A 23,982-nucleotide genomic window follows, 5' to 3' on the forward strand; every position below is an offset into this window, starting at 1 on the left:
CGAATGGCACAAGTTCTCACCGGCTTAAGCCACTGGAGCTTCTCAGGTGCAAATGGAGCAAATAAAAAAATAAACAAACAACCGCGACGACCAAAAAAAAAAAAAAAGAAAAGAAAAGCCAAAAAAACCCCAGATCCAAGGAAAAGTAAGAGCTGGGCGACAGGAGCGCGGTGGGAGCTGCTGCCCTCAGCTCCGAGCAGGGAGAGAGCGAAAGAGAAAGAGGCGCTGGGAGAGGTGGGTCCAGGGCAGAGCAGGCGCTTCCCAGGGATGGCTGCCGAGGGATGGGATGGGTTTTCTCCTGCCTAAAAAGTCAGGTGCTAAAGTTCAGAACTTCTCAAGTACGTTTCTCTCCCTGCCTCTCTCTCTCTCTCTCTCTCTCTCTGTCTCTGCTCCTTCCCTTTCCTCTTTCTCGTTACAGGTGATCAAAGAAGAGAAACATCTGCAACAGAGCGGAAGATACGGGGGGATCTCGTTTCGTAGAGAAATTTTTACCCCGAGATTTTTTTTTAAATTTGTTTTCCCTTTTTTCCTCCCTTTTTATTTTATTATTTTTCCTTTTTTTTTTCCTTTTTTTTTTTTTTTTTTTTTTTTGGAATCGATCGTTTATCACCATAACCCCTACTCCCTCCACTTTAAACCAAACCTAACCAGAAACATCCCCAAACTCGCCGAGCACCTTTCCCCGCCCTGCATAACTCCGGCAGCGTCTCCCGCTCCCATCTCAAACCCTCCGCTCCTTGCTGAGGAGGAGGAGGAGGAGGAAGAGCAGCGGCAGAGCAGCGAGCGCGGAAGATGGAGGTCTCCACGGACCAGCCGCGGTGGGTGAGCCACCACCACCCGGCCGTGCTCAATGGGCAGCACCCGGACTCGCATCACCCCACGCTTGGCCATACCTACATGGACCCCACGCAGTATCCTCTCGCCGAGGAAGTGGATGTACTTTTTAATATCGACGGACAAGGCAACCCCGTCCCACCGTATTACGGCAACTCCGTGAGAGCCACGGTGCAGAGATACCCCACGGCCCACCACGGTGAGTGCCCACGCCCGGCCCTGGCTCCCACTGGCCGGTCCCGGTCCTGCCCCGGTGCCGGTGGCTCTGCACTTCCCCGAGCCCCCCGCTGCTGTCGGGCAGACCCTCTCCTGCTGGCGGGGAAACTACGTCACGGGTGGATTTTGGGGTTGTCTTATTGGAAATAAATAAAAATTCAGGCTTCCTTCCTTTCTTTCTTTCACTTTCTTTTTTTTTTTTTTTAATATTTCTTTTTCACTTTTCTCTTTATAGCTTTTATATTTCTTTTTTTCTCTCTTTTCTCTTTCTTTCTACTTCTTTTTCTCTTTCGTCCTCTCTTTTTATCTCATGTCCCTGCTCCCTCTCTTATGTCTTTCCCTCTCGCTCTTGCTCGCCTTCCATTTCTTTCTTTTTCATCTTCCTCTTGTTTTCTTCCTCTTGCCCCCTTCTCTTTCGCTTTGGTTTCTCCCCCCTCTCTTTAATTAGGTTAATAGTTAGTGTTTTCACACTGTGTTTAGTTTTTGCACGATTAAGCTGCTCTGGGGAAGCAAAGCAAGCTGGAGAGCAGGGCTGTGAAAATGACCCCGCTGTCCTCACGCTTGGGCTATTTAATTCACACTTGGTGAGCTTGTTAGGCTTGGGACGAAGGTTTTACACATATACCCAGGGCAGCAGCATGGCGTGGGTTTAAAATAAGAAAGGAACTCAAAAAGTATAGCCCGTAGTGTAATTAGGTATCAGACATGGTGTGCTGTCCTGAGGGTCCTGCAGGAAAGTAATGAGCCACAATGTGAATTTTGTTCCTGGGTCACAGCTCTTAGAAAGGAGGTGAAACACCTGGGGCCGATGGGGCCCAGGTCCACGGAGGGATGAGTACTTTGGTGCCATCTTTTATGAGGAAGTGGAGAGATTAAGTCTTTATAGCTGGAGTTTACCTGGATGGTTAAAAAATAGGGAAAAAAATACAAATAAAAAAAGGAGGGAAAAGAACAGAAGGTGGTTTGTGATGCCGGACAGTGATCTCTGTCGTGGCAAAACATAAATCCCCGAGATTTGCCGTGGAAATAACCCCAAAATCATGGAGAAAGTGGGATGAGCGGAGTGGAGATGGAGCCGAGCGGGTTCAGGAGGCTACTCCCAGCCCTCAGCAACTTGTTGAATGCGAGCCTGCATTAGGCTCCGCTCAGTAACTGCATTGTTCTGCTATTAGTCCCTTTAAAACAATTATTTTTAAGGATCAGCAGCCTTTGTCCTTTCTTTCTTTTCTTCCCTTTTCATTTCTTTTTTTTCCCAATATATCAGCAGAAAGTGGAAATGCGGTCTCTCTGATCTAGCCTGAATATTATTTACTATGCTACTTCCTGGAGAAGATAATGAATCTTGACCCTTTCTATTCGTATAACCCACCTTCCCTTCCTTTCGAGCAGCGACTTTCAGTATTGTTCACGAATGCCTGCTATAGTGAAAACCAGTTTGGAGCTTTTCTAGACACACACGAGCTCCCATGCAAACATAGGTGTCCACCCTATGGCTATCTGTGCCTCTATACATCTGCGTTTGCATCTCTCCTTGTGTGTATTTAGCAATCTCTGTACACATATCACGATGCCTACAGAGGTTAAGGATCTCTAGATGTCAGTGACTTTCCAGGGCTTTATTAGCAGGCACAAACTTGCTCCCTTCCAGCTGAATAACTGTATTTTCCATGTTAGACCCATTTGCCCAAGTTGCTGTGGATTTGGCTAGATTTGATTCTTTGGATATATTTTTCTATTTGTTTAGCAAGGGCCGAGATTAATTAAAAATATCAGGTACAAGCCCTTAGGAACATTTATAACCAAAGGGAAAAAGATTTGACTGCGGAAATCGAGTGGATTTTTTTCTCCCACGAAGTCCAGGTCTGTATTTTAAAAGACAAGTGAAGTGTCTGTTGTCACAAAAAGGGTATGAAGTGTTTCTTTTGAGGCAGTTGTTACCCTCTGCGTGTGTCATATCACCGCGAAAAAGCCGTCTAACATTTCTGTGCAGCCTCATGGAAGAAGAAAAGACAAACTGAGTGGTTTGCAAAGTTTATCAGCCCTGTTGCAAAGGTTATTATCATGTCTGTGGGCATTTTCTGGTCTTCTTCGTTTGACCAGAGAATTCCCAGGGTTTATAGCCCACGGCTCTGTTCGGGAAATCATTTTCCAGCTAAGAAAAAAAATTATTTCTGCAGTTGGGACTTGGCAATTTCACGCAGGATCTTTGCTTCAAAGTCTTTGTGGGATTGCCTGGAAAAGGGAGAGAGTGAACCAGATCTCGCCAAATCCCGTGTCACAGTGCTGGCACCCTACTTGGAGGGTCCCGACCCCAAAACCCGTTCCTGAACAGGACCGGAGCTGCCACCCTGTGCTCTTGTAGCTTTTAAAATTTAATTTTTAAAGAGGAGCGGGGGTTCGCATCAGATGTAATTTTGCTTGCTCCCCCCGGATTCTGAGCTCTTTGGGAAGGAGAAGGGGTGGTGGTGGGGGAAACACGTCCCGGGACCCGCACGGGGGGCATTTCCAGGGTGGCAGAGGGATGTGACCGACGTGTCTCCGTGTTTTCTCCGATCAGGGAGCCAGGTGTGCCGCCCCCCGCTGCTGCACGGCTCGCTGCCCTGGCTGGACGGGAGCAAGGCGCTGAGCAGCCACCACAGCGCTTCCCCCTGGAACCTCAGCCCCTTCTCCAAGACCTCCATCCATCACAGCTCACCGGGACCCCTTTCCGTCTACCCACCCGCCTCTTCTTCCACTTTATCCGCCGGCCACTCCAGCCCACACCTTTTCACCTTCCCGCCGACCCCTCCTAAAGATGTGTCCCCGGATCCGTCCATCTCCACCCCCGGCTCCACCGGCTCCACCCGGCAGGACGAGAAGGAATGCATCAAATACCAGGTGTCCCTGGCCGATACCATGAAGCTGGAGTCCTCTCACTCTCGGAGCAGCATGGCCTCTTTAGGAGGAGCCACCTCCTCCGCTCATCACCCCATCACTACCTACCCACCGTATGTCCCAGAATATGGCTCTGGACTTTTTCCCCCCAGTAGCCTCTTAGGAGGATCGCCAACCGGGTTTGGGTGTAAATCACGACCAAAAGCACGGTCAAGCACAGGTAGGGCTTTTGGCTTCTTCATCCCCAGTGCTCGGGAGAGGAAGCTGTGGGGGGAAAAGTGGGGGGAAAAGGGATGGGGCTGAGCCCTCGCTCCTCTCCGCACGCAGAGAGATGCGCTCAAGCATCCGTGTGATGAGCAGCAGGGGATGAAGCCCTCGTGGGGGACACACACGACACTTCGCTTTTCCCACAGGTTGCTCTGCTAGGTTTATAACCAAATTCCCCCTTGTCCAACCCGGGCTGGGGATAGAATCAGGCCCAGGAACCCAAACCACCCACCCGGTGCCGCGGGGCTCCAGTCCCGGGGGCGACCCAGCCCCTCCAGCGCCCACGGTGCGCTCAGCTGCGGCGCCCGGGGAGGAAGCGAAACCGAGGGAACCGCAGCATTAGTGATCTCTCTGTATTTTAATAATGGTGCTAAATCCCGGCCAACTTCCCCCGCCTGCCCTCCGCCTCGCTCTTCCCAGGGCCTCTTCCCATGCGGCGCCTGGGGATGCGGAGAGGGTTTTCCCCGGGGCGGTGAGGAGAGTTCGCCCACGCAGCCCCCAGCCCCAGCCAGCCCGGTGCCAGGGGCTTTGGATCACCCACAATGAAAGTCCCCAAAGTGTCCCCCTGGTCGCCTTTCTCGGGGGGAGCTGGAGGGTCCCTGCTCTCTGCGCACCCCGCGGAATGGGGTGCGAGGGGCTGCGCGGCTCCAGCTCCCGACGGCTGAACGCACCGGGCTTGGACGTTTGTGTGCACGGAGAGATGCGAGTGAGCCGAGGGGAGTGTGCTTGTGAGCAGAGGAAAGGGCGATTAGTCAAAACTCTTTTTTCCCCTTTTATTTTTCTTTTTTTTTTTTCGCTCTCTCTTTTTTTTTTTTTTTTTTTTTTTTTTTTTTTTTTTTTTTCCGAGGAGGCTGCTGCAGGGTTGCCTGGCATGAATGAGATCAGTTTTCAGGGTTTTTCCAGGGTGACATTTACTCTGTCTGTCTGAGCAGGGACTGTCTCTATTTAGCTGATATGTTTGAGCTAATCCAATTATTTTCAGACTGCTGCACGCGACAGTTGCATTGTTTATCCAGCGCCAGGAACTTTAATAGAGTCCGGATGCGGTTAGAGTGACAAAAAAACCCAGACCTGTATGTTTTGTACATGAAAGCAGGAGAGAGAGAGAGATGGAGTGAAACAAAAGAGAGGGACAGAGACTCAAACAGCCCGGGAGCCGCTGCCCCGTTTAACAGGAGGGGAACAAAACGACCTGGGTATTAACGGGAGCGGCTCCCCGCCTGGCCCCAGTACGGACCGGGTGCTATGTCCGGGGTAGGGACCGGTTTATTCTCGCCCCGGGCGGTGCTGAGCATCCCCCGGCCGCCCCGGCGCCCGCCGAGCCGCAGCTCCCGCCGGGGCACCCACCGGCTGCGCGGTATTTTCAAACCGTCTCGGCCCCCCTCCACCCTCCCCTCTTGTTTTCCTTTTGCCACTTTCTGTTACTTTACCTTCTAGAAAGACATCTGCGGTTCGTGATAAACCAACCCCAGCAGCAACACCTATTTTTTTTTTTCTTTCTCTCTCTCTTTTTTTTTCCCCTTTAAAAGTTGATCTTAGCAAGCTAGGAGCTCTCAGACCAAGAGGGCTAGAGCTGGAGAAAAAGGAGGGAGGGGGTGATTTTGCAGGATAAAAGAGGGAGAAACTGCTGCAAATGTATTTTGTTGTTGTTGTAGTTGTTGGGGGGGGTGTGAGAGAAGAGGGGTTCAGCGCAAAGGCTCTGGAAAAACGGTTGCCGTTTGTGGTTAGGGCACGGATGCCTCTTGCTCGAAGGCAGCACGGGCTGGGGCAGCGGGGAGCCAGCTCTGTGCTGAGCTGGCTCTGCTCTGCCCAGCTGAGGTCTGCTGCTGCTCTCAGGTGGGCCACGACTGACGTTAGGTACGAAAAAACTTCCTCCAGTAAACCAAAGATGCAACATAAAACCCCTCAACCCTCTGAAAGTAGCTGAGAGGCAGGTCTGCACCCTCCCAGTTCCCTCCTCCAAGCTGGGAACTGGTGGGCTGGGGGAGATCCTCCCCTGCAATAGCTGGGGAGAGGATAAAGAGATGCCCAAAAGGAGAAGAAGGAGGGAAAGAACTTATGGGGGTTCAGGCAGGCTTGGGCTGTTTGCTGTCCCATATAGCCAGGATGGACCATCAGGCTGCAGATGTGGTGGGGAAACCAGAGGAGTTTCTGAAAGTTTTGGGTGGTGGAAGCTTAATTTCAAATTAATCAATAGCGGATATTGTCGGAGTTGTTGTATATTGGCTGAAGCTGGGGAGATGTTTTGGTGGTTATCTGTGATTATTTTGGGGGTCCTTGATGTGGTTTGACCTGAGGCCAGAGGAAGAGCCCTCCAGGCTCATGAACACCCCTGCGAGCTGGAAGAGTGCTCAAGGAGTGACACTGGGATCCTCATACACATCAGAAAGGGGGGCATGGACTTAAACTCTGTATCCATTATTTTGGGTGTAGAGGGCTGGAGGCTTCTTGCAAAGCCTGCCAAGGTTTTTCTGGGATATATGGCAACATGGGGTCCGCAGAGTTGTAGAAGCCCTTAATCCAAAGGTGAGGGGAAACTGTCAGCCCCCTCACACCCCCAAAGGAGGGACCTGGGGGAGGAGTGAGAGCTTCTCCGGGAAGCCCCTTGAACCACCATGGCATTCGGGTTGTCGTTGTCACCATCCCTCCTCCCTGCTGCTGGGACAGAGGCCTGATGCTGCCTGTGCAGTGCTGCTGGGGAGGGGAACAGGATCAGACCTCAGCAGACTCCTGTCAGCCTGTGCCAGGGACATCATTCTGTCATGGCTTTGGACCCTTCGTTGGAAATCCTGAGCTTGGGGAGGCCTGCCAGGGTCTGGCACGGCTGGGGAGGTTGTGGGGCTCTTTTGGGGGGGGGGGGGGGGCTTTCTCCAGCCTCTTTTACCTCTGCTTTCCCTAAGTGAACTATGTGCTCTCTTGTTTCCAGAAGGCAGGGAGTGTGTAAATTGTGGGGCTACCTCAACCCCTCTGTGGAGAAGAGATGGCACTGGGCACTATTTGTGTAACGCCTGTGGACTCTATCACAAAATGAATGGGCAGAACCGGCCCCTAATCAAACCCAAGAGAAGACTGGTGAGTCTCCTGCTATTTTATTCTTTCTTCTTCTTCTGCAACTTTTGCTTTCTATCTGCAGCTTGGGATGGACAGGGAACCTCAGCCAGCTCCCGCTGGTCCCACTGCATCAGAGGGCTGGGACAGAGGGATGCTTGGAGAGATGTCCCAGCTGCTGAGGGCCTCAGTTTTCCCGTCCTCTTGCAAACTGCAAAACAGGTTTAAAAATCAAGATCCAGGGCTTCTGGCAAACCAGAACTGAGTTTTCAACTCCACACAGTGCTTCTGGATGGTGACCTGAGGACAGTGACACTTTCCAGGGCCTAAGGGCAGAATAATAATTTCCTAGTGACCAAAGAGATCATCAGGAACACAGGATTTCTCCAGGGCTCTCCAAACTGCTCCCCTCCCCTTCTTAAGTGAGTCTCTATCCCCCTTGGCTGGTGGTATCATGGAGAAGGGACCCAAACTGTGTCCCGGGTGTCATCTTGGCGAAGAGCTGGAGCCATCAGGTCCTGATGCCACTGGTACCTGGGGTGGTCATTTGTGCCTGTGCCATCTGGGTCTCCAACAAGGACACAAGGCAGGGGATGGTGAGTGTGCAAAGTCAAGCATGTGCCCAGGCTACAGAAGTTGGAGGAAGATAAAATGTGTGGGTGAATGTTTGAAATAATAGTTACAAGACTGGTGACTATTCTAAGCACAGGCAATACATTACAGCATCCCCAGTGATCTGTTCATGCATTTCCTTGGAAGCCACAAAAAGGTCTGGAAGCTGTGGGGATGGCTAATAAATGTGTTGAAGTGTATTTGGCAAATAATCAGACAGACCACAAGGGGAAAAAATATATCAAGCGGGGGAAAAAATTATGGTCCCTGCTTGGGAAGTTATTGAATGTTTTGAATTGAGGCACGTTTGGTTTTGTCAGGATTAAAGATGTGGAAGGGCTCCTGCAGGCTGCTCAAAATGTGAAGGAAAAGTGGCTCTCGCCTCTCTGTGGAATTTCTGAGCTGATGGATGGATCTGGCCAGTTTGGTGAGGCTTGTGCCTGGCACGGCCAGATCCCTCAGGCAGGACAGGGCTGGTTCATTTGTGTTCCCCTTGAAGGTGCTCACAGCTCTGTCCAGCAGCTCTTAGTAGGGATCAGCTTCCTCACCTGTGAGACACCCACAGAATTGTATCCCCTTTATTCCCTCTGGCTCCAGGAAGCATTTGTAGGGTACATTCCCAGGAAGGGCTACGCTGCAAAGGGCAGTGGTGACAGCTCTGTCTGGCCGTGTGAGTTTTGGGGAAGATGTGGGTTTGCTCCTCTACCCCACCAAACTTCCTGCATGTGAAACCTCCCGTGCCCTCCTATACGGGCTTTTCCTGTACAGGAAAATATTTGCCTCTCTCATCTTTCATAGCCTTGTTAGAAAAAAGGAAAAGCTTTCTAGGGAGGGAAGTACAGGCTGGAATTTTGATTTTTTTGGGCAGCTCTCTTGTTCTCTTCTCCTCCTCCCCCTGGTTCTTCTGTCTTAAACACAGAGCCCTCATTTTCTTTATTTTTTTTCCCCTCGTTCTCTCTTTATGTGTAAAGTTAACTTCCTAGGAAAAAGCTGCCGGATATCTGAGCCCTGGAGATAACTCCTAAACAACAGCTCCGCTTCCCCAGTCCAAACACACAGGAGCTTGAGCATATCCAAACAAGCGGAGGGGGAGGCAGAATAGGAAAGCGGCTGGAAAGAGGGGGAGAGCTTTCAAAAAGTGTCTGATGGAACCATGAAAGAATGTCCCGAGTCACCCTGAGCCCGGCACATGTAAAATGAACTATATAAATAAATACATAGTAAAAGGTCATTCTTGGGGGAAAAAAAGAGAGGAAGAAAGAAAAGAAGTAAAGAGAGACCTTGTCTTGCATTATCACTCCAATCTTTGGGCATTTTAGTTAAAGTTACAAAAAGTTCCCCTTCTTTAAATGCAGCCTTTGCTAAATGTGAAATTTGATTTTTCTACTTCCTCCCCTCCCCCCCCTCCCCCCCAGCTCTGCCTGGGAAAAAGAAAAACATCCCTGATGCTGTTTGCACCTATATTTATTTCCTTTGCTAACCTCTGAAAAAAAAAAGACTCAGAAGGCACCAAATCTGGGCCTGCATTTGCATTTTGTGTGCCTGGATGTGGATTTTGTGTGGCTGTGGCTTGCCTGGATCTCTCCTGCTGTGAAGGCAGGTGGACTGGGCACGACCGTGGATGGAGGCTCAGGGTGGGGATCCAGCTCCTTCCCTCTGCCACAAGTTTCCTGCGTGACCTTGGGCTGGTTTTGTAGGCTCTGATCACAGCTGCACTGAAACTAATGATAGGATTCGATGGGTGGGAGAGAGGAGGCAAAGAGGTTCTTAGATGCTGAGAACCCAGCCCTAGCCTTATTAAATTCAATGGGCGTCTTCGTGAGGGTGTCCTTTGGGTGACAGGGATGGAGTCCTGCCGGCTAAAGGGGCTCAGATAGCTCTCCTTCTTCTCGAGAAGGAAGGTGAAAGACCTGGACATGTTGGCAGGGGGATCAAGAACAGGCAGGTGGTACCACACCATCACTGCCTAAAAAGTTTCAGCCCTCTTGGAGGCCATTCCTGTCCCTGTCACAGCCAGTGGCAGCCCCGTCACTGCTGAGATAAAACCTTCCTTTAGATTTTCTCCTATCGCCTGCCCATGCAGATGTAGAGCTCTCTGTTTCCATGTTGAGCCAAGCTGGTTTTGGAAGGATTAGAGGCAATTTCTCAGCAGGTCCATGCACGTGCAATCTTATTTTAGGAAAATGATGCTTGGAGCTTTGTGGGTAAATCCAGACACTGAAAATACCCCTTAATTAAGCATCTTTATTAGTACTTGGTTCCTCCAACCTCCTCAATTTCACCTTCTCATCACTACTAGCGCTTCTGAAATTGTGCCCTCGCTCACTGGCAGCTGTGCCATGGGCTCTGGTCCTTTAGATTATATGGGGCAACTAATTAGTCATCCCATTACTGACATGGCCAGGCCCGAGATTAGCGTCAGTGGATGCCATTGCTGGGAGCTTTACAATAGCGTTGTTATTCATTGTTTCCTGCCTGCTGCCGGTGTCTCTGGTAGAAGTTGGTACAGCATAAAAGGTACAGCCTGGGACCGAAAGAGCTTAAAATATTCAGCCAATGATGCTGAATTTTCGTAAACGAAACACAGTAGTTGGAAATAGTTTTCGAGAAGATAGTAGATGTTGTGATTTATTTGCTTATTTAATGTCAGAGTTTGTTTGAAGGCGGCGAGGTGGTGACCAGGCGTGTCTTTTGAACGCGCTTGCTGTAAGAGAAATTACAGCGAGTGCTGTGTAGAAACCCCAAATATCTTCAAAGGGGATGTTTCCCCTGTGTGGGCTGAGTCAAATATCACTGGTTTTTAGAAATTTCCTTAGGCTTGATTTTTGGGTCTGATAAGGGCAAAGCTGCCACCAAGAGACTCAATCCAGGCTTGTGCCCCTCCGAGCCACGCGTGCTGACTGGCGGGAGTTGGGGGCAGAGACCTCCAGACTCTTCTCCAGCTCTTAACGAGAACCCGACTTTGCAAGCTGCTCTCTTCATGCTGCATTTGAAACACTTTGAAAAAGTCATTATTTCATTACCCTGGTGATTTTGAAGGGAACCAACTTTGGGCCCATGGTGTGGTTAGGAGGTGTGCGGGCATCAGTTCAGGGCTCTGCTCTTCATGGTGGGATGCTTCATCTTCTCTGCTGGTCCTGGGATTTTTTCAAGTCCCATGTGCTGTCCCCAGCTCCTGCTTGTCATCAGCACAAAGTCAGCTAAAGGCCTCCTTGGGACTGACTTGGTTCACAGTGGTTTATGGTCAGGCAAAATGGAACTGTCCCTACGGGCAGCCTGAGAGAGCCACTTGCTGTCGGATCAGCCACTCTGTGATGCTTCCTAGTGCTCATGGGCATTGTCTTATTTATTTTTTAGACAGTTCTTTTTGTCTAATTAAAAGAAAAAAAAAATCCTCCTCTATCTAAAGCAAAACCAACCCGTCCTCTCTCCACCTACGCCGCATTCAATTATGATTAAAATTGAAACATGACCTAACAAGAGTTGGTATTAATGCTAAAGCTGTGCCAGTGTCCATGTTTGCATTTTGGGTTTGTTGTACAGTATCCAAAGATGTGGTATTTTCCTTTTTTTTTTTGAATGTTGGATGTGCTACAGTGTGCGGCTGTGTGGGGTGAGGGGTAAATTTGAAACAGTAAGAGCACAAAAGAGAGCATTAGAGGCTCAGTTCTGCAAGGTGCCAAGCATTGCTATGATCTGGCAAATCGCTTAAGCACATGTTTTAACTTTAAGCACATGAGCAGTCCCATTGAAAGCAACGCATTGGGATGAAATCAGAGCTCTGGGACCGTGTCATATTGATGAAGAAGAGATAGGATGGGGATCTAAAGGTCTTTTTTTTTTTTTAGGAGCTGTAGGCACTTGCACACACGCAAACACGCATACACGCTCACACAGCAGTCTGAAAACTCCTGTTCCTCCTTCAGTGGCAGAAGGACAATTTGTTTGCTAAAGTTACAGTTTTTAAATGATAAGTACGAATTTATGCATGTGAAAGAAGAGTAACTTTACTAAATTTGACTTTGCTAAGTCATTATCACAGCTAACAGAAAAAGCTTCTGTATTCATTTTGACATGTAGATTTTTTTTCTTGTTCCTACCCCTTTATGAAATAGTAAATTCTTCTTTCAGGCTGGTTACCAATCCTTAAATAAACATGAAGGTTTGGGCTGAGAAAAGGGTGTAATTAAAAAGTTGGGATTCTTGCTCTTTGCCACAGTGTTATTTCCGATCTGGAGCCTGTCTCCTTTGAAGCTGAGCTGAATTTACAGGACCGGGCTGTGCTTGCGGTCGGGCCCGGCGAGCAGCTGCCCACCCGGGTCTCACCCGGCGCTCGCCGGAGCCGGAGTGACTCATGTCCTTGACTCCAGCAATTGTCGGTTCAGGCCCTGACTGCAGAATTAGACCCCTGGGGGGTCTGGGAGAATTGAGATGGAAAGACATGTTGGCATTTAAATAACATTTTCCCCTCTGGAATGGGCTGTGCCAGCGCTGCTAATTTTGATGAGTTCTATCAGAGGTTTAGCACTCACTTTTAGGATGCCCTTTGGCACCTGATTCCGTTTACATATAATTTGGGATTAAAGTACCTTGGGGATTTTTTTTCACAATTATTATTTGTTCTCACAAGTCAGTTTCTGGAGGCCTCTGCTGATGTGCGTCAGTCTTGCAGGGTTGATGTTTTCTTTCTCAGAAATTTTGCTGATTGAATTTTTTTTTTTTTTTTTTTTTTTAACACGGGTGTTTTTCTCTTCCTCTCCTTCTCTTTCCCTCCTTCCCACAGTCTGCAGCCAGGAGGGCGGGCACATCCTGTGCAAACTGTCAGACCACCACTACCACCCTGTGGAGGAGAAATGCCAACGGCGATCCTGTCTGTAATGCCTGTGGGCTCTACTACAAGCTGCACAATGTAAGTGTGACTGTAATACTCAATAATGGGGCCTCAGCTTTGGTGCTCAATGATCCAAACTCTTCCTTGACTTGAGGATTTCCAGTCTTGGGTGGTGCTGGACCTCTGTTATCCCTTTCGGGACCTTGGGGGTTTGGAGCGATGAGTCGTCAGCCTTTCAAATGTAGCCCATCCAACTTGGGGAGCTATAAAACAAGGTTGTCCATGGGTAATCTTAGAGCTTTTCCATGCCTCAGCCAAGAAAGGAGGGGTGGATCAACACAGGGAGACATTATCTGCTGCTGATTGGGCTCAGAGTGTTGGAAAAGACAACACACCGCCCGGCAAGCTGATACCCCTCCTATGTGTAGCTTGGTTCCTCCAGCAAATACAAACTCTGGAAAAAAAGAAATAGCGTGCCAGAAACTATTTAAATCATTCTTGGGTTTGTGGCTGCCTTTGTCCTGTCCCCAAAGATGATTTATTTAGGCCTTGTGTTTGCCCTGGTTGACGCAAGCGAGTCCCAAACGAAAAAAGGACTTGATTTAGTTAGTGGGGGACAGAGTATGCTCAACCTGTGAGGTGAATTTTAAAGCATCTGTCATGGAAGGGAAGGAGAAATGAAATGAAATGGCTGGCAGATTTAATCTAATATCTCCATGCAAAGCCAGCTTGCAGGAACCAGGGATATGTGCCCCAGGGAAAGAGCTAAAGGGATCTGAAAAGTCTTCTACTGAATAATACTGCTAATAAAGGAGACTTAAAGCTACTCCTGTTACTCTCATTCCACATGTGGCATTAGAATAATTATTATGTCAGAAGAAGGAAAAGACTTGCAATTTCTCTGCTTTGATATATTTTTTTTTCCAGTAGTGGTTGATTGCTTTGTGTTTGGTTTGGAAATCTGGGGCTATGTTTTGCCCTTATGTCCACCCATGCAAACACATCAAAGACGTATCGGGTTTCATGGGGCATCCAACCCTTGTGGTATCTCAGTCCCTTCCATTTGTTATTCCAAGCTGTTTGGTTTCTTAGGATAAGTAAACAAGTTTGGATTAAGTAGAAAAAAACCCCAACAAACAACCAGGCTAATTTTTCACCTGTTTCATGGGAGGCATCTCTCTTGGAAAAAAGGAGAATGTGTTTACCCTTTATTAGGCAGGTATCTCAGCATGCTTTGAGTCTCATGTAGCAAGCAAAGATTGTCATCAAACTCTCTGTGTGATCACTGCAAGCAAACAGGTTGGACCCAGAGTGAAAACTCTAAGAATATCACAAAAAGTATTGTTTGTTATTTCCTTAGCAAGAAGGGATCAAGGTCAGCCAGATTCACTGGGGGGGGGGAGGGGGATCTGTGCTTGTGCTCTGCTTCCATTTTGGGCTTGTAACCACCAGTGGTAGGACTTAAATTGTGTAGTTTGGGAAACCTCTAAGGAGCTGCTCCTCCTGTAGCCAACAAAGCTCTTTGAAGAAAACAGGCTCTTCTCAGTTGATGTTGGTGGATGCCTGTTTTTCAATGGGATGACTTGTACCCTTAAAGACAGTGTAATTCCTCCCCACGACTACAAAAGATAGCAGGATGACGAGTTACAATTTGTCTACTTCCACTGTATGTATCTGACTGGAGGAATCTCCCCCTGAAATGTCTAGAATGGTGTCTGGGTGCTGAGGTTCTCCAGAAATGTGCCTGCAAGAGCTCATCCTTTTCTTTTTTGCACTACCACTGCAAACCTACCTGGCCTGAATTGACCTCTAGATCCATTGTTTAGGGAAACGCCGATCCAGCTGTGAAATTTGTGACATGGGGCAGGCCTTGAGCACATTGGAACCACTTTTTAATTCATTAAAAACACCAACAGCTGCTTAAAAGCTCAGCACAGCTACTTACCAAAGTCAAGTAGCATCTTGCCTTATGAGCAGCACCATTAATGGTTCCAGCTTAAATGAAACCCCCAGAGGACTGAGATCCTCTGTGCAGCAATATAACCAGGCAAGGATACTAAAAACCAGATATAAGTGGATAGAACTGTTTTTTTTTTTTAATTTTCTTAAAGTATTTAGTTCTGACTGTGGTGAGAAGTGTGGTTCTGCTCCCTGTGTGTATATTATCTCCTGATTACCATCAGGAGAAGGGTCAGAAATAGAGAGGCTGATTGTAGCATGTCCCTCCCAAACAGCTGTCAGCATAGACGTTGTGCCAGTACCAGTGGAAGGTCTTTGGGTGCTCGGAAGACGACTTAACTCTGTTTCAATCTAGGCTGTCAGCTTTTTTTCCATTCCCCCTTCCCATTTTTTCTTTTCTTTGGGTTTAATGAAATTTTCTGGGACCTTAACATCATTAGGTTATTTTAATGGATTGATCTGCAGTTGAAATTTACCCAGATTTTTTTATGTCCACACCGGGAACGATTGCAGTGAAAAGGCTAATTTTTTTCATGGTGTTAATTTTTTCATGGAGCTATATCAGTTTGTTTTACTGTTGATTCCCACAGCTTAAGCAAACCCATTTGTCAGTAGGATATAAGCAATAATCATAATAGTCTTGGGGTGCATTTAGTGAAGCTGTTGGCATTCCTCCCACTGACTTCAACAACAGCCGGCTCCATTAACACCAGTATTAACAATGACTAATATTTCACATTGATACGGTGCCTTTCATCCTGTGGCATCCCAGAGTGCTTTCTAAGATACAGCCAGCCTGGAAGATTAACCCAACATTGTAATGACTATGTCTGAAGGATAAATCCGCTTCAGTGACAGGACCTTATTGAGGTCAATGGCAAAATCCCATTGTCTTCAGTCAGAGCAAGATCAGACCTATAATGGTTAAGACTATCCCCTGGATTTGATCTGTTGAATATGAGGTTCTCATCCTTGTTATTTTAGTCCTTAGAAGTGGGATGAGCCTTCTCACACTTCAGGGATGGGTGGGAGTGTACCTGGCTGGAGGTGCAGAGCAGGCTGGCCTGTGCCCACAGAAGTGAGTGATTTGCCATTATTTTTGGTAAAATTCACCAGAAAAGGCCCCTTTCACAATACCCTAATGCAGGGCTATGTGTCCCGAGAGCAGAGCAGTCAGTATTTTGCATATGATAAAACAAAGAGCATAATTCCTGCCCATAATTAATTGGCTCCATCTGAAATTAATGAATTTCATATACATGCATTGGGCTGGTTTAATTTTAATTTAGCATGTGTTTGTCATTTTTATCAGAATGAATTTTCACGGAGAGGGTCTTCCCTCCGGGTCTTTAATTTCTCTACCCCAGAAACAGAGATGGGTCCTTAGCTTTGATGTTTTGGGGACCACTTTAACCCTGCTGTGACTGTTCTTTGAAGTCACTGGAAAAATTTTCCAGCTTGCTGCTTTGACTGTGCTGGTTCCTGACATTTATCTGAGTCCTTATCTGTTTGGCTCTTGGGTTAGTAACCTGCTTGAAGTGTGAGACCGTGATGTGACCAGCCAACAGCTTGGATGGCACCTCTGACCCCAGCTGTAGGGCTGGCCATGGCTTTGTCACCATCCTGATGCAGAGCTGGTGTTCTTATCCTTGAGTTTCACATCAAATCATGGCCTGGGCCAACCTGTTCTTAGTGATTGAGTGAAACAGGAGAGGAGTTGCTTTGGGGAAGTGTTCACTGTCCTCTGGGACACGGCACCAAGCAAGGGTCAGGACCCTGTGCTTGTTCCAAGACCCAGCACAGCCCCAATCCCACCACCAGGCTTATATCACTTAGCCACAACCAGCTCCCGAGCTTGCACCTTTGCTGCTTCAGCTGGAAATTGGGTCTGGCTGCTCCTGAGCCTTTGTGTCATGATACAGATCCTCATTTGAAGCTGGTGTGGCTGGGGCTGTGTATGCCTCCCCAAATCTGAGCTGGATTCATCAGGGATTGACACCTCCTGGTCTCCTCTAGCATCGCTGCCTGGTGGAGCTCACTTGGGACTTCTTCCTGGCTTTGAACCTGGGCAATACATCCCTGTTAAAAACTTAAAACAGGCCAGGCAAAGCTTTCCCATCCCAGTCGCTGATCTGGAGCAGAGGGCCATCCTTGTGTGTGCATCCTCATTAGTTCAGTGAGGACAGAAAGCCAGGGAGACAGGTTATGTTGTGTTTGGAGCCCAGGACATTTTTAATTTTGCTTGTTGCTGCTGTTGTGCTGCTCATGGGAAGATTCTTCCTTCCTACCTTAAGTTGCTGGCAAGCAGGGCTGCTCCCTCCAGCTCCCTTTATCCAGAGGCAGAGGAATCAAGCTTTTATTCACCCATTTTCTGGTGAGGTGAAGGCTCCTGTGACTGCTGGTAAAAAGAACCTGGGGTCACAAATCCAGACTAGAATGACAAATTTTTGGATGCCTAAACCAGAGATGAGGCTGGTCCTTCCTCTCCCCATAGTTCCATCTTTGCACGTAACAGGGAACTATTTTATCCCAGCCTCCTCGGGGAGAGAAATCCAGGAATGATTCCCATGCCGTGGGGAAAGGGCCCAGGAAGGAGCTGAGGAACAACAAGTGAAACTTTGCTGCGATCTGGAAGAAGGGAATGCTTTGTTCCTTGTGCTGATTTAAGGCTTTATGGACAAAGAGCTGCTCAGGACCCTTGCAGGGACATCTTTTCATTGTCCTTCACAGTAGATCCTGGTAGACAGTGGATCCATTTTTTCTCCATTTTCTCCCTTTTCCAGAATGTCCATCAGCACCATCATGTGCTCACATTTATTACAAAAAGTGGTTCAGCCTCAGGGTGATTTGCTCCCTTCTGCTATAGGTGAAATCCTGCAGAGGAGCCAGAGCAAGACCCATGTAGACTCCCAGCTCCAGACTTTTAAGGTTGTTTATGGACATTGGATGCACAAATCTCTTCCTGAGTGTGGTTTGCAGGGGTTTCATGTCACCTGTGCTCGTGTATGTTGTGATGCTGGCTCTCTATGCAGTATTGAATCACAAAATCATGGAATATCCTGAGCTGGAAGAGACCCGCTAGAATCATCAAAGTCTAACTCCTGGGCCTGTACAGGACAGCCTCGAGTAATAAGAGATTCTTACAGGAGGTCCAACAGATCTTTTGTTACCATTTCCTAACCCTGATCATCAGAATGGATGATCATTTCTGCTGTGTAGCTTCCAGGGGAGAATTTAATGTTCAGTTTTCCTACAGATACTTTTGTATGGATGTAGAAAATGATTTGCTGGGCAGCACAGATACCTGTTTCAGGCCCCCCCCCCAAAAAAAAACCAACCAAACAAAACAAAACAACTGGGAGGCTTTAGAAATAAAATCAGATTAGCTAAAGTAAACCAGAAAGGATGATCAGAGCAAAATCTTTAGAAAGACGAAAAATAAAACAAATGCCTGTCCCTCTTGTGAAGAGTTGCCCAGCTCCCTAATGTAGCTATGAAAGCTTGAGACTCCTCATAGCACTGAAATGCCAGCAGTTCTTGCTGCTAATGGTTTTAGATCAGACAGGAAGCCTCAGGGTGAGACGGTGTCTGTGGGGAATATTTCCAGGAGGTAATGATTGGTTTCATACCTAAACACGGTACAATTACCTAATGTGCAGATAGTTGAAATTTTTCAGCTGCTGTGAATTATTCGGGTATGTTTTGCTCCTGTGTGGCTCTGCCAGCAATTTTCTGTCATCTTGTCTTCAGAAATCTCAACTGAACTTGGGATTTCCTGGAGGGATCTGAATTTTGGGAGGGAAATGGAGAGGCTGGGTAGCCATGGCACACGGTGTGTACAGGGGAGGAGGGGGGCTATGACCAGCTGGTCCTGCTGGGCTGAGGCATGGGGTCCATGGATCCCACGGTGCTTTGGGGAGAAGGGATGGAAGCACAAAAAAAATAATTGCTTTTTGTTTAGATTAACAGACCCCTGACTATGAAGAAAGAAGGAATTCAGACCAGAAACCGAAAAATGTCTAGCAAATCCAAAAAGTGCAAAAAGGTCCATGACAACCTTGAAGACTTTCCCAAGAGCAGCTCCTTTAACCCCGCCGCCCTCTCCAGACACATGTCCTCCATCAGCCACATTTCACCTTTCAGTCACTCCAGCCACATGCTGACCACACCGACACCGATGCATCCTCCATCCAGCCTCTCCTTCGGACCTCACCACCCTTCCAGTATGGTCACTGCCATGGGTTAGCAAGAGACTCCCCTGCTGAATGCTTACAGTCTCAAAGTGAGATTTACTTTATATACTACTTGCATTTTTGCAGGCGTGTGGTTATGGGTCTGACGTCCCGAAACAAATGGGAGGGGGAAAAAAAAAAAAAAAAAGAATTTAAAAAATTAAAAAAAAAAAAAAAGTTATTTGAAGGTGTAAGAGAGAGAGAGAGAAAAAAAATTTTAAAAAGCAGAAAAAAACTACAAAAAGCACAAAAAAGGAAAAAAAAAGAAAAAAAGAGAAAATAGTAAAAAAAAAAAAAGTTTTAAAAAAGTGATGTTTGCCACTTTTTAAAGGAACTCACTATGGCGTCTATGTATTCTTACCCACTGAATCTGGATACCATTTGTGAATAAGCCATTCAGAACTTGCATTCCCTATTGGACAGGATCTCTAGTGCTGTGAGAAAATAAAATAAAATAAAATAAAAAACGCTGAACATTGCATATAACTTATATTGTAAGAAATACTGTACATTTGAGGAAGACTTTATTGCATCTGAGGAGCTGTAAAGAAAAAGGCATGAAGGACTCTGAGAGAATTTTTTTTAAAGGAAAAGAAAAAAAAAAAAGAAGATGGGAGGACAATTTAAAACCAGAAAAACAAACAATGCAGACCAAGAGGAAACGCGGTCTTACGAACAAATGGACCAACTGCCAGTCATGTCTTCTCCTTTTATTTTATTTTTATTTTGGTTTTTTTTCGGTTGGTTTTTTTTCCGGTTTCTTTTTTTTTTTTGTTTCCGGGGAGGGGGAGGGGGCTGGCTAGAACGGTTTTGATGATGCATTAACTAACTAACTAACTAACTAAATAACTAAATAAATAAAACCTGTAGGGAGATCATTCATTTTGGGCCATGGGCCTTTTACATAGGAAGTACCAATGGTGTCAGGCAATCAGTGTTAACATGCGGACATTGCCAACAAGGGGGTTTCAGATAGCCATTCTCCAGGTCTATATGCATTGTGAACAAGTTCCTGTAATTGTTGTTTGTATGTATAATTCAACGCACCAAAATAAGAAAGATGTAGATTTATTTCATCCTATTATACAGACTGAATGGTTGTACAAATTTATTTACTGCTAGTGATAAGACCTGCTTTTTTTTTTGTTTTTGTTTTTGTTTTCATATTTTTTCCTCCTTTGTTTTTTTTTTTTTTGAGAATAAACTAGATTAAATTCTGTTGACTTAACAGTGTTTTGTGCTTGGGGGTGGGAAAAGGAGTATTTTTCTTTTTTTTATTAATTTTTCTTAACATTTGCTTGGATGGTATTTATTGCATAGTTACCACGGGTACGGGAATGTCTGTCTCTGCGCTCATGCTGACAGCCAAAGCAATGTTTGCAGTGGCTTGATAAAAAAAAGATAAATCACAGAACAAAGGAAAAAAACCCTCAAAAATAAATGGACTGCATGTTAGTGTAACCCCACTGTCCGCTGTGTGCTCCCTGTCCCTCGAATTGCAGCCCAGCTGCTGCTCCTATGTGATTTCGGGCTCCCACGTGGGATGGGTCCCTTTGGGTCTCAGGCAACATGGACAAACTGGTGTTGAGGACAATTCAGGACTGGGATAAGTGCAAGAGGTACAGCAGGGTCCTTATGATCCTGGCATCTTTTTGAAAAAAAAGGAAAGGTTTTGGGCAGGAGCTGGAAAAGCACATTCTGCTCTGTCTCATTGGGTACTCAGTGGTAGATCAAACAATTTAATGAGTAAAATCTGGTTTACAGAAAGGGCTGAGAACTGTTGTTCTTGGGCAAACACCTTGTGAGTTGAGATCTTGGTGTGAAATCAGGATGGACCAGATCTGTCCTTGTGCTTGGAGGAATGGGCAGAATCCATTCTGAAAGGCTGGATTTGATGATAGAGGAAAATTCACAAAAATTCAAAGGCCTTTAGCAAGTCCCATCCTGCAAGAGCTCTCTTTGAAATAGTGCAATTTTAATTAATATTAGTATTGATAACAACAAAGTTTGGCTCTTATAATTTGATTTCTGGTGGTTTAATAATTAAGAATCCATAATTTTTTTAGTTTTCAGAGTTTACTCGTCCAGCTTCTTTATACTATCATAAGGGCTGGGAATTCACCTTCCAAATGAAGAGTTAAACTTCTTATCAAACCACTCCATTTGCTGGAGATTTAAGCACGGTGTGACAAGACAGAGGTTGCCAAGGCTGTGAGAAAATACTTAAAAAATCCCAAACAAAAATACAACCCCCAAATGTAAAAACCTCAACAGACGTGACTTTTTTTTAATGCTGAGTGAAATATTTCACCCAGAAATAAGCGTACTCCTGCTTTTCAGAGCCAGGTGGATGGAAAAATATCATCATATCTGTCACATCTCTTTGAACCCTCTTTCTCTTGGGTGATCCCTGGAGGGAGGGGTAACAGTGGCATGGTCTGGTCTTTTGCTGCAGGATGGTTCACATGAGTGAGGGTGTTTCATGTAAGAAGGAAAACTCTTCAAACTTTCAGGATGGTTATGCGAGGTCAAATAGTCAGTGATTGGGGAATGAGGGAGGAGGGGCAGAGGATTGACCTTTATTTGGGCTCCTTCTCCCCCGTTTCAAAATGAACCTGGTTAAACTATGTCTACCATAAAGGAGGATTTGGCAGATGGAAGCGGAACATGAAGTAATCGTTTGTAATGTTGTATATTCTTTCCTTTCTTCTCTGTTGACAAAAATGTGTGAAAGAGGAAAAGTCAGAACAAATGGTACACATTTAAAATCTTATGTTAATCACCTTTTTGCTTTCTCAATGAGTATTTTAAGCATAAAGACTAAATGTCGAAATAAAACAGTGAAGAATTACCGAGATGCAAATGGAGATCTTGTTGGCTCCTAATTAATCATCTGCAAACTATAAAGCTATTTTCAATTAGCCTGACAAATCAAAGGAAATAATCATCTTTGCTGATATTAAGCTTGAGAGATTATTATTTTTTAATTCGCGATGCTACAACCTTTCCCTCCTTTTGCTCATCAGCAGATTGCAGTTGGACTAAAATATTGATTCCAGGACCACAGAAATAGCAAAACTTAGAGGAGGATTTGCATGGCAGAATTTTGCAGCTGGCAATTTTTGTGGGGGATTTTTTCCGTTTTCTTTAGCTGGAACTGACTCCTGAGTTTCTGTCTCTAACTGTTTTTTTCCTTAAAAGTGGAAACACCTTCTTGCAGTTTCCTTCTGATGTTGTTTCACAGGTCTTAGGAACATTGAGTGAAATTCAGCAGGACTGGGGTGAGCCCAGAGAATGAGCATCATGAAAAGGACACAAATGGAGACACTCTGTCTGCATATACTCTAGGAAATATATAGATTTTGTCTAGAGACTTCTTACATCAATTATCTTATATTTCAATGTCAGGAAGAGGAAGAACAGAATCCCTAAGATCACATCCCCCCAACTACTGCATAAGATGCTAAATTGACATTAGTGTTCTATCAGTTTCTCAATTAATGTTTTTTTTAAAAAATTATTCTCTTTGAGGAAATATTCCAGAATTTTAATGTCTTGAAGGGTTTTGTTTGTGTGTTTGTGCTTATGTTTTGTGTTTGCTTTGTTTTGTTTGTTTGCTTGCTTGGGTGGGCTTTTATTCCTTCTTTCCTTCCCTTTAATGAGTAAAATCTGGTTTACAGAAAGGCTGAGGACTGTTGTTTTTGGGCAAACACCTTGTGAATGGCCACTCTGCCTTTCTTCATTGCTGAGATTGCAGGGAAGTGCTGACGATGGGCAGGCTGGACCAGGAAAACCCTCTGAGTCATGGATCCACTTTGATAATCTAAATTGTGCAGAAAACACCATGGAAGTCATTAGTGGGGTCACATCTTGTGGTCTTTTTGCAGGCAAAATTCCTTTTGGGAATTTGAGTGAGTAATAGGTGCTGTGCTGATGTGTCCGTTGCAGCTACATTTTACTCCGAGCAAAACTCCACTGACATCAGTGGAAAGACTCCTAATGGGTAATGCAATGAGACTTGAATCAAGACATCCTATGTGTTATTTTCAACTTATCCCCTTGATTTATCCAGCCTACAGAAGAGGAGACTGAGGAGAGACCTCACAGCAGTCTACAGCTTCCTCAGCTACAGGGGATGTGCAGTGGCCAGAACTGATGTCTCTTCTCTGGTGACCAATGACAAGACCTGAGAGAATGGCCTGAAGCTGAGTCAGGGCAGGTTTAGGTTGGATATTAGGAAAAGATTCTTCACTTAGAGTGTGTTTGGGCACTGTAAAAGGCTCCCCAGGGAAAGTGGTCACAGCACCAACCCTGACAGAGCTCAAGGAGTGTTTGGACAATGCTCTCAAGGCATGTGGTGTCACTCTTGGGGCTGACCTGTGCAGAGCCAGGAGATGGACTCAACGATCCTTGTGGGTCCTCTCTGACTCAGGATATTCTGGGATTCTAGGATCTCAGATAATGTTTTAGCTCTGTTGTTCCCATAGTGGTACACATGTGCACAGAGATGTTGTGATATTGAAGGGATATTTTTAGGATTACCAACCTCAGTGCTTTGAGGTTGAAGAAAATATAAATGTTGCAATTAACACAGTCTGCAAACTTTTAATTTTTATCCTGTCCTTTTGAATTATGAGTTGACTTAGGATGCATCTAGAGCTGCATTTAGGTTCAGATTAGCAGTGTGTTTTTGAACTGATTTCCTCCAAGGTGGTAGTTCCACTTTGGAGTGATGAGATTTTATCTTGGCTCATGCACCATGGTTTCCTTGGACCTCCACCTACTACACTCATGGAAACTCAGGCCTCAGGGCCAGAATAAAACTACACTGAAGTTACCCCACAAAATATGATCTTTCAGTCCTCAGCATGGGTTATTTTCCCCTCCAGAATCACTTGTCTTTCTAATGTCCACAGAATCATAGACCGCATGTTCTCATACTCATTTTTGGTCACTGAAACTCTTGATTCACTCAATACTAGTTCTAATCTGGGGAAAAATCAGGGAGAGTGATGAAGGGACAAGAGGGAACCCATTTTGGTTTTTTTAAAGTTTAGGAGATGTTCAGGATAACAAACATAAAGAAGTTCTTATTGAAAAAAAACCCTG

The 23,982-nt window shown here is 46.0% G+C and overlaps 1 protein-coding gene across 4 annotated transcripts in view; it reads left to right on the forward strand.

Annotated features, from left to right (window-relative positions):
• GATA3 (GATA binding protein 3) overlaps positions 1 to 20,096 on the forward strand; it is a 29,218-nt gene extending 9,122 nt beyond the window's left edge. For 2 of the 4 annotated variants that reach the window (XM_069034666.1, XM_069034657.1), the window contains exons 2-6: positions 419 to 1,033; positions 3,608 to 4,144; positions 7,118 to 7,263; positions 12,635 to 12,760; positions 18,603 to 20,096. In XM_069034666.1, coding sequence (XP_068890767.1) covers positions 793 to 1,033; positions 3,608 to 4,144; positions 7,118 to 7,263; positions 12,635 to 12,760; positions 18,603 to 18,887 — 1,335 coding nt within the window. In that variant the 5' untranslated portion in view covers positions 419 to 792 and the 3' untranslated portion in view covers positions 18,888 to 20,096. Of the gene's footprint in view, positions 1 to 99; positions 235 to 418; positions 1,034 to 3,607; positions 4,145 to 7,117; positions 7,264 to 12,634; positions 12,761 to 18,602 lie in introns of those variants that run through there. The other 2 variants (XM_069034674.1, XM_069034684.1) reach the window with 2 other exon arrangements.
• The last annotated feature ends 3,886 nt before the right edge of the window (positions 20,097 to 23,982 follow it).

The sequence above is a fragment of the Aphelocoma coerulescens genome, chromosome 1A (assembly GCF_041296385.1).
Source record: "Aphelocoma coerulescens isolate FSJ_1873_10779 chromosome 1A, UR_Acoe_1.0, whole genome shotgun sequence".
NCBI classification, from domain to species: domain Eukaryota; kingdom Metazoa; phylum Chordata; class Aves; order Passeriformes; family Corvidae; genus Aphelocoma; species Aphelocoma coerulescens.